General features: G+C 56.7%; 1 protein-coding gene across 1 annotated transcript in view; it reads right to left on the bottom strand.

Moving 5' to 3' along the window:
- The window catches only part of FCGBP (Fc gamma binding protein), a 90,697-nt gene that overhangs the window by 5,607 nt on the left and 74,686 nt on the right, over positions 1–10,404 (bottom strand). Inside the window, exons 29-34 of the mRNA XM_055249854.2 lie at positions 8,958–9,531; positions 7,947–8,563; positions 6,695–7,238; positions 4,519–5,090; positions 3,373–3,946; positions 1,517–1,716 (exon numbers count right to left, since the gene is read on the bottom strand). Coding sequence (XP_055105829.1) covers positions 1,517–1,716; positions 3,373–3,946; positions 4,519–5,090; positions 6,695–7,238; positions 7,947–8,563; positions 8,958–9,531 — 3,081 coding nt within the window. The remainder of the gene's footprint in view (positions 1–1,516; positions 1,717–3,372; positions 3,947–4,518; positions 5,091–6,694; positions 7,239–7,946; positions 8,564–8,957; positions 9,532–10,404) is intronic.

The raw sequence follows: 10,404 nt of genomic DNA, 5'->3' as shown, positions 1-10,404 counted from the left end.
TTTTTGTATTTTTAGTAGAGACAGGGTTCCACCATATTGGCCAGGCTGGTCTCGAACTCCTGACCTTTTGATCCGCCGGCCTTGGCCTCCTAAAGTGCTGGGATTACAGGTGTGAGCCACCGCGCCCTGCTGTAAACTGCTCTTTCTTTTTACTGAGTGTGATGAACATTCAGGGCAAGGCCCAGTGCTCAGTGGGTATCTTTCCTGTATAATCGGGCCTGCTCCTCAGACACCTATGGTACAAAGATGGTTATTAGCCCCATCTTACAGGTGAAGAAAATGAGGTTCAAGGAGGGGCCAAATGATGCCCCCACCCCAAGATATCAGGTCCTAATCCCTGTAATGAGTAAATGTCACCTTATATGGGAAAAGTGTGTTTGCAGATGTGATTGAATTAAGGATCTTAAGATGGAAATTTTCTCCTGGATTATCTGAGTGAGGCTTAAATGCAATCACATGTACCCTTATAAGAGGGAAGCAGAGGGAGATGTTATGACACACTCAGAAGAGGAGGCAGAGGTTGGCGTGATGTGGCCACAACCAAAGAAAACCTGCAGCAACCAGCAACTGGAAGAGGCAATGAACAGATTTTCCCCTAGATTTCTTTTTTCTTTTTTTTTTTTTTCTTGACATGGAGTCTCGGTCTGTCACCCAGGCTGGAGTGCAGTGGCGCGATCTCGGCTCACTGCCACCTCCACCTCCCGAATTCAAGTGATTCTCCTGCCTCAGCCTCCCGAGTAGCTGGGATTACAGGCATGCACCACCACACCCAGCTAATTTTTGTATTTTTAGTAGAGATAGGGTTTCACCATGTTGGTCAGGCTGGTCTTGAACTTCTGACGTCGTGATCCGCCTGCCTCAGCCTCCCAAAGTGCTGGGATTACAGGTGTGAGCCACCGTGCCTGGCTCTTTTCCTTTTTTCTTTAGAGGTAAGGTCTTGCTCTGTCACCCAGGCTGGAGTGCAGCAGCGTGATCATAGCTCACTGCAGCCTCCAACTCCTGGGCTCACGCCATTGTCCCACCTCAGCCTCTTAAGTAGCTGGGACAATAGGTGTGCACCACCATGCCCAGCTAATTAAAAAAAAAACTGTAGAGATGGGTTCTCATTATGTTGCCCAAGCTGGTTTTGAATTCCTGGGCTCAAGTGATCCTCCCGCCTTGGCCTCCCAAAGGGCTGGGACTGCAAGTATGAGCCACTGGGCATAGCCTCCCCTAGATTTCTCTGGAGGGAATGCCACCTTGCCAACACCTTGATGTCAGCCTAGTATTCCTGATTTCTGACTTTTGGACTTCACAACTGTGGGAGAATGAATTTCTCCTGTTTAAGCTGCCATGTCTGCGGTAATTGGTTACAGAAGCTGCAGGAAACTAACAGGGGGAGGTTGCCTGCATCAAGTCACACAGCTAGGATATGGTGGTACCTCCTCTGTCCCCAGCCTTGAAGAGGTCAGCACAGAAGCTCTGGGTCTCTCTCAAGCTCTTCTACCCTCTCTGCCCACCCCAAGCCCCTACTCACCGGCAAGTATCTGCCATTATGGGTGCAGCCACAATCTTGGACAGGGATGCAGACACCCTGGGAAAGCAGGAAGCGGTCGTCGCACTCACAGCCCTCAAAACAGCGGGTAGTGCAGCCCGTGAGGCCGGAGAGAGCCGCACAGGAGCCCTGGCAGGTGCGAGTGCAGATGGAGTAGTGGCTGTGGGTGGGGCACTGGAGCGCTGCAGAGAGAGGAGGCAGGGCTGAGTCACACCTCCAAAGGGTCCTGGATAACCAGTGGGGCCTACTGCACACCCAGCCCTATTTTAGGCGGTGCTGAGGACACAAATATTGAGAAAAGCCTCAACCCCAGTCTTACAGAGCTCACTTCCAGTGGGACAGACAGGAATAGCCCAAAGTGAACATGCTGCATCAGGGAGTGTAGACAGAGGGGTCAGGGCAGGGATGGGGAAGCACAGGCAGACAGGTCAGGGCCAGGGTGGGGAGGCACAGGCAGAGGGGTCAAGGCCGAGGTCAGGGGGCACAGGCAGAGGGGTCAGGGCAGGGATGGGGGGGCACAGGCAGAGAGGTCAGGGCAGGGATGGGGGGGCACAGGCAGAGAGGTCAGGGCAGGCATGGGGGGGCACAGGCAGAGGGGTCACGGCCAGGGTAGGGGGCTACAGACAGAAGGGTCAGGGCTGGGATGGGGAGGGCACAGACAGAGGGCTGGGGTCGGGGGCCCAAGCAAAGGGGTCGGGGCTGGGGTAGGGGGGCAAATGCAGAGGGGTCAGGGCCGGGATGGGGAGGGCACACACAGAGGGTTGAGGGGCAGGGTAGGGGGCACAGGCAGAGGGGTCAGGGCCGGGTGGGGGGCACAGGCAGAGCGGTCAGGGCCAGGGTGTGGGGGGCACAGGCAAAGGGGTGAGGGCTGGGATAGGGGGGCACAGGCAGATGGGTCAGAGTTGGGACAGGGGCTGTATGGACCCAAGGGAAATATCTGTGGTAAGTCCCTGGTCTCTGGCTAAGCAATTGGTGGATGGTGTGGCTGTTCTGCAATGCCCAGCAGGTTTGGGGAAGGAGCATCAGGCTGGGGGTGAAATGCTGATTTTATTTGGGAACACAGCAGGTAAGAGGGACTGTAAGGACACCAGGGGAAGGTGTCCTGGACACCCTAACAATTACCACAGACTTTGTAGCTTAAACAGGAGAAATTAATTCTCCCACAGTTCTGAAGGCCAGAAGTCAGAAATCAGGATCACTGGGCTGACAGTCAGGAGAGAGTTCAGGGCTTGAGACAGACAGACCAGGCCCATGGTCAACAATGAGAAGAAATCTAAGGCCGCGGGTGTGGACGACGGCCTTGGGTATAGGTCCTGCCCAGGGGAGACCTGGCTGTGACCTGGGGCCGGAGGGGCCGTTGCTTTTTCCTGAGAGTCTCAGGTGATGTCCGTCCCCTGGGGATTTGAATGAGCGGTACAGTCCTAGTTTAGGGGGGTGTCTAACAGCCTACAGCCTTGTCTTGGGGGGATCTGAGGGGATATGGTCTTGTCAGGAGGTAGAAGGAGGGTCTATGTGAGCCATAGATCTCCCAACCCATCCAACTCTCCTTTCAGGTCACTGCAGGAAAAGTCCAGGATAGAGCACTAAGGAAGAAGTGAATTTGAGGTTTGAGAAGAGTGGGCCCACACAGGAGGCTGAGAAGGAACAGTCAGAGAGGTAGCAGGGAAGCCAGCGGACTATGCCATGGGAGAAAGAGTTGTGTGGGCGTGGGGTGGGAGGGGGTGGGGAGGGAGCGCTTTTATAGGGAGAAACCACTCCGACATGCAAATAGAAGGAATGGGCCAGGAGGGGCCCCTACACCTGGTCTAGAGTCCTCTGAGGGACCCATGGACACTCACGGCAGAAGCTGTCTGTCCTCCAGGGCTTCACGGCCACGCCGGCTGCCTGACAGGCCGCCGTGTAGGCTGCCAGGCTGTGGCACAGGAAGGCTTTGTCGCCCTTTTGCGCGCACAGGTCATATACACATTGGCGGAAGTACTCAGAGGGACTCAGCACGGCCTGGCAGGTCGCGAAGGGGCCCTGGGGGTTCCGGAGCTGCCCGCAGGCCTCGTTGCTCTCATAGGGTGCAGTCTCCTCTGCCAAGCACACCGGGCAGCCTTGGGGCCCGCAGCCCTCGCCACAGCCCTTGGAGGAGCCAGGCGCCCGCCATGCAGCCCCGAAGATCTCCACACTGGACGCTGCCGAGCCATTGGGCAGGACAAAGTCGTCACTCCAGTTGCCATTGAAGTTCCCACAGAGGCCACAGAGCCGTCCACGGAAGGGGCTGGGGATGGACATGAGGAGGTGGGCATTGCCATCAAAGAGAAGCCGCAGACCCTTGGTTGTCTGCAGAACCATGTTTCGGCCCTCGGCGGTCACCCGCACGTGGCCCACAGCCACAGGCAGGGCCACAGCCTCGCCGTCCACAGTGACCTGGGTGGAAGGGTCAGGCAGGTCAGGAACTCACAGAACCACAGGCAAGGCTGTCCTGTCCCACTCCCAGGGCAGAGCTGCATCTCCCTCAGTCCCATTAACGTCAGGTCATGTTTCCCTTAAACTTCTTGGGCCCCAGGCCTGGTGTGGTGACTCACACCTGTAATCCCAGCACTTTGGGAGGCCCAGACAGGTGGATCACTTGAGCCCAGGAGTTGGAGACCAGCCTGGCCATCACAGCAAGACCTCATCTCTACCAAAAATAAAAAATTAGCTAGGCATGGGGGACTGAGGTGGGAGGATTGCTTGAGCCCAGCAGGTTGAGCCTGCAGTGAGCTGTGATCACGCCAATACACTCCAGCCTGGGTGACAGAACAAGACCTTGTCACAAAACAAAACAAAAATCTCCCAGGGTGGGACCATTCACCAGACCTTCCAGGGTAGGGCTCAGAGTTCCCAGGTTGGAGGAATGTCCCTCTCATACCTACAGGGTGGGGTCGTATCTCCCTCAGAACTCCCTAGATGGGGCTGTGTTGCCTTCAGACCCCCAGGGCAGGCTCACATGGACTCACCTGCTGCCCCCGAGCTAGGCTCACAACCTGGCCAGCCACAGTAACCAGGAGGCGTTGGAGATCTCCAGTTGCATTCTTCTCAAGCACGATGGAAAAGTCCTCGTCCCCAGGCTGTGGGTGGCAGACTTGGGCCAAGACATAGGAGCAGGTGCCATGCAGGTCATAGACACGGCCGTCCAGGGTGATGTAATGGATGCCCCCATTGGCCAGGCAGCGGCCACAGCCTGTGGCATGACAGGCCTGGACACCATCCTCTAACCGGCACTCCTCATGGGGCCCACAGGCTGCGCCCTCCTGGCAGGTGACATGGCCACTTGGCCCACACTCACAGCGCCGCTCACACTCAGGGCCCGGGTAGAAGACCTCGCCCAGTGGGTAGTAGCGGCCATCATGGAGGCAGCCACACTGGCCCACGGGTACGCAGGTGTCACCACTGAGCACGAAGCCAGCATCGCAGACACAGCCTTCACGGCAGGCCGACTCACAGCCCTCGGGTGCCGAGAGGCTCGGGCAGCTCACAGGGCAGGAGTCACCGCAGAGCTCGTAGTGGCTGTGGGCAGGGCACTGCAAGGCTGTGGGGACAAGGTGGGCATGAGCCAGGTAGGTGTTTGAGTCGGGGTCTGGGGAGGCCCTGAGTGGGAAAACTGCTCAGGCCAACTTGAGTGTCTCTGGGTATGCACATGTGATCCAGGACATCTAACTGGGGGACTCAGCATGGGACCTGGAATTGGAGGGGACATGCCCTGGTCTCTCTGACCAGGTTATGTGTTAGCCTGACCAAATATTTCTAAAGATCAAATGACTCCGCTTGCCTCATTTTTATTTATTTATTTATTTTATTATTATTATTATTTTTGAGACAGGCTCTCACTCTATCTCACCCAGGCTGGAGTGCAGAGGCGCGCTTACTGCAGCCTCCACCTCCTGGGCTCAAACGATCATCCTGCCTCAGCCTCCCGAGTATCTGGGACTACAGGCATGAGCCACCACATCCGGCTAATTTATTAGTAGTTTTCTGTAGAGATGGGGTCTCATTATGTAAGCCAGGCTTACCTGGGTGAAATGGATCACTTATATCTGTTTGGGATATTCAAGATCAGAACGGACGATGGTTATCTCAGGGTGTGAATGTGACTGGGGTATGGGGCCACATGTATCTCAGGTATGACTCTGCCTGAGGGCACCCAGCTGTGGGTGTCTGACCTGGAGCATCTCCCAGAGTCCTTCTGACATGGTCTGTCTAAGGGTGCGCCTGGGTGAAGTTGGCAGGATACCTGTGACCAGGAGACCTGCCTCAAGGGAACCGCCTAGGACTATCTAACCATGCATCTGTGTGGATCTGCCCGGGGCTATGTCAGGGTCCTGATTCTATCTGAGTGTATCTAACCAGTTAGTCTCAGTGTAAAATCTGAGCAGATACCACCGAAGGTATGTGACTTATTCTGTGTGACTAGGTGTATTTCAGTGTGTGCAACAGAACTGGGCCCTCTGACCAGCTGTAACTCACTAGGTCTTCCTAACCAGGGGAACCTTGCTATGTGACTGAGGCAGGGTCAGCCATCCCAATCTACATGCCTTGGATACCTGAGAGCATGGATCACCAGTCCCCAAGAGTGTCCTGGACCCCAGGTTTCTGACTAGGTGTTTCTTTTCTTTTTTCTTTCTTTTTTTTTTTTTTTTTTGAGATGGTGTCTCACTCTGTTGCCCAGGCTGGACTGTAGTATCAACATCATGGCTCACTGCAATCTCTGCCTCTTGGGTTCAAGTGCCTCAGCCTCCCGATTAGCTGGGATTACAGGTGACCACCACCACGCCCAGATAATTTTTGTAGTTTTAGTAGGGACGGGGGTATCACCATGTTGACCGGGCTAGTCTCCACTTCCTGACCTTAGGTGATCCGCCCGCCTCGGCCTCCCAAAGTGCTGGGATTACAGACGTGAGCCACCGCGCCCACACTCTGACTAGGTGTTTCTAACTGACTGTCTCTCACTGCAGTACCTGACTTGGGGCATTTCAGTGTGTGAGTGCCAAGGTGTTTCCTGACAGGACATACCGAGCTCAGAGGAAGGAAGGTGGCCCCTGAGCCCCATGGAGGAGGAAGGGGCTGCTGTCCTACAGTTCTAAGAAGGACAGGGAGAGACCCTACTATGTGGACCATGCATGGAGCAGTACTCACGACAGAAGTCCGGCTGCCTCCACTCGCCGAGCTGGGCCCCAGCGGCCTGACAGGCTGCCACGTAGGCGGCCACTGCAGGACACAGGCCTCCAGGATGGCCCTGAACTTGGCAGGCGTCCAGCAAGCAGCCCTGGAAGTACTGCGCGGGCGGCACAAGGCCGTGGCAGGGCGCCAGCGGGCCGTCGGTGGCGGAGATCACGCCGCAGGCGTCCGGGCCGCCGAAGGACTCCTGCTGCTCTGGGGTGCACGGCGACGGGCATGGCCCAGACACACATTCCCCGCAGTCCTGGGCGCCGCCCACCTGCCATCCGGCGGGCTTCCCGCCCACAGCCTTCAGGTCGTCTGCGGGGTCCTGGTTGTAGTTTCCGCATAAGCCACAGAGGGCGCCCGCGTACGCCACCGGCACGCGCAGGCGCACGAAGCTGTCCCCATCGAAAGCCAGCGAGAGCCCTGAGGTTGTGGTCACCACCACGTCGGCGCCGCTCAGGTGTGCGTGCAGGAGAGAGTCCAGCTGGAAGGGCAGCGCCACGAACACGCCGTCGACCTGCGGGCGGGGGGTGGGGCGCGGTGAGTGGAGAGAACACGGGTTTGAATCCTGGCCCCACCACCTACTAGCTGTGGGACCCTGAGCATGTCACCTCCCCTCGGAAAATAATAATGAGCATCTGTAGGCCGGGCCTGGTGGCACAGCCTGCAATCACAGTACTTTGGGAGGACGAGATGGGAGGATCACGAGGCCAGAAGTTCAGACCAGCCTGGGCAACATAGTGAGACCCCCATCTCTACAAAAAAAATGAAAAATTAGCCAGCGTGGTGGCGTGCGCCTTCAGTCCCGGCCACTCGAGAGGCGGAGGCCAAGGCGGGAGGATCCATTGAGCCCAGGAGTTCCAGGCTGTAGTGAGCCCTAATCCTGTCACTGCACTCCAGCCTGGGCAACAGTCAGGCTAAGAAAAAAGAGAAAGAAAGAAAAAAAGAAAAGAAAAACAAAGAGCCTCTATAGGCTCATGTCACTGACTCCTCATCCTTCTCTAAAACAGGTACTTTTCTTAGAGCAGTTTACAGAGGAACACACTAGGCTCAGAGAGGAAGAAGCCGCTGTGCCAAGCCATCGGGCTCCTAGGCCTATACTCTGACCCTTCCATCATGCCCCAGCTAAGCTGTGAAAGGTGCCCAGGGGAATGGTGAAGCCCTTACCATCTCAGGCAACCCCAGAGCTGGCACCTGCTCCCTTCTGGCCCACAGCCCTCCTCACCTGTAGCTGCCGGGGCCAGCGGGCACTCAGTGTCAGGCTGTGGTTGTAGATTTGCAGGGTGACACTGCGGGTGTAGCTGACAGCCTGGCTGCCCCGGTGCTCATTGGCTACAGTGACAGTGAAGTTCTCAGCCCCCAAGGGTGGTCCGTGGCAGGGTGCACTCAGCAGGTACTCGCAGGTGCCTTGGAAATCGAATCGGTGCCCATCCAGAGTGACGTAATGGGGGTCACCCCACGCCTGGCACTCAGCTGTGCTGACGGGCTGGCAGCCGTGCTGGCCGGATGGCAGGAGGCCACACACTTCACCCAGCCCACAGCTGGCAGGTGTGCAGACCAGCGAGCCACCCCCAGGCCCGCAGCGGCACCTCTGGGAGCAGGTGCCATCAGCCCAAAACTCACTGCCCGCCTCGTGGTAGGTGCCGTTGGCCCAGCAGCCGCAGCTGTTGTTTAGGGGAACGCAGCGGTCAGCACTTAGCACGAAACCCGCGTCGCACTGGCAGCCCTCCACACAGGGGCCCTCGCATACGGCTGGGGTCGTAAGGGGTGCAGGGGATGGACAGCTGGCCGGGCAGGGTGGGCCACAGACCTCATAGTGGCTGTTTTCTGGGCAGGTGATCTCTGTGGGCAGATGAAGGAGCAGGAAGGAGACAAACAGAGAGAAGGGTGTCAAGGGTGGGGTCCCAGGACAGGGTGGGAGGAGACAGAGAGAGACACTAGGGAGCAGACAGGGAAAGGGGGAGACAGAGAACAAGACACAGAGAGAGGACACAGAGAAAGACATGGGAGAAAGCGAGACACCAGGAGACCCAAGCAGCAACTGAGGGAGATAGAGAATGAGAAACAGACAGATAGAGACAAGCAAAGCGAGGCCCAGAGACGAGCACCAAGAGACAGAGAGACAAACAGAGAGAAAAGAAAACAAACAGACCCAGAAGGACCAGAGTGAAACCAAGGCAGCCCCAAAGAGATGGGACCCCGCCCCCAGCCCCGCCTCTGCTCCCCCAACACTCACCACAGCCGACCTGTGCCCGCCAGTCTTCAATGGCAACCCCAGCAGCCTGGCAGGCGGCCACGTAGGAAGCCAGCGCCTTGCAAAGAATGTCATGGGCCCCACCACCCATGCAGACGTCCAGAACACAGCCCTTGAAGAAGCTCTCAGGTGGCACGTGAGCATGGCAGGTGGTGAAGGGGCCCCCTGTGCCAGGGGCCAGGGGTCCGCAGAAGCCAGCGCCCTCGTACTGCTCCAACCGGTCCTCAGGGCACGTTGGGCAGGACCCCTGACATTCGTCCCAACACAGTGGGTCCCAGCCTGGAGCTCGCCAGCTGCCACCCCAGATGGGTATGGAGGGAGCCAGTGTGCCATTAGGGAAGACCTGGTCATTGTTGGGGTTGCGGTCCATGTTACCGCAGAGCCCGCACACTGCGCCATGATAGCTGCTGGGCAGTGTCACGTCTACCCGCCAGTTCCAGTCATAGCTGACTTGCAGTCCAAAGTCAGCCACCAGCAGTGCCTTCGATGCACCCTGGGTCACTGAAATCCGCCCGTCGGCCACGGAAACAGGCAAGGCTGTCAGCACACCATTCACCTAGGGGAAGGAGGGAAGGCAAACGGGTCACTGGAGGTGTTACGGCCCCAGCTCTGGCCCTCTGCCTCCCTCTCTCTCATCCTACCGGGGGCTGGGAGAGGCCAAGGCCTTCTCCCGATAGTTGGATTGTCATCTGACACACTGTGGACAGTTGTTCTAGCCCAGGTCTTGGGGAATGCAACCTCACTTTACTTTTTCTAGATCTTCTCCCTTGATCTCTATGTCTCTCCCCTGTCTCTGTCTCTGTCTCTCTGTGTCTCTCTCCCTCGGTCTTCACCTAAGGCTGTATCACTTGGTCTTCTCGCGCTCTCTCTCTGTGTCTCCGTCTGTCTCTCCCTCCTCTTCCCTTCCTCCCTTCCCCCCTCCCTCATTCTCTGTGTGTCTCTTCTACTCAGTCACCATCATTTATCCAGTGTCTACTCTGTTCCATCCCTCATTTTCTCTCTGTGAGCCGCCATTAAGCTCTATCTCCATTTCCCTGGGCAGAAAGGATAGCCCATCTGTCTCCTCTGACCTCCCTACATATCTCCCTCCCTCCCTCTCTTCCTCCCTCCCTCCCTTTCTTCCTTTCTCCTTCTCTTTCTTTCTTCCTTTCTCCTTCTCTTTCTTTTTCTCTTTCTTTCCTTTCTTTCTTTCTTTGTTTCTTTCTTTCTTTTCTTTTCTTTTCTTTCCTTTTTTTTTTTTTTTTTTTTTGAGACAGATCCTCGCTCTGTCACCCAGGCTGGAGTACAGTGTCGAAATCTTGGTTCTTGCAACCTCCACCTCTGGGTTCAAGTGATTCTCCTGCCTCAGCCTCCAGAGTAGCTGGGATTACAGTAGCACCACCACACCCAGCTAATTTTTGTATTTTTAGTAGAGATGGGGGTTTCACCA

This window comes from Symphalangus syndactylus, chromosome 17 (genome assembly GCF_028878055.3).
Source record: "Symphalangus syndactylus isolate Jambi chromosome 17, NHGRI_mSymSyn1-v2.1_pri, whole genome shotgun sequence".
Taxonomy (NCBI): domain Eukaryota; kingdom Metazoa; phylum Chordata; class Mammalia; order Primates; family Hylobatidae; genus Symphalangus; species Symphalangus syndactylus.
The sequence above is the reverse complement of the archived record's forward strand: the minus strand, read 5'-3'. Positions and strand labels throughout refer to the sequence as shown.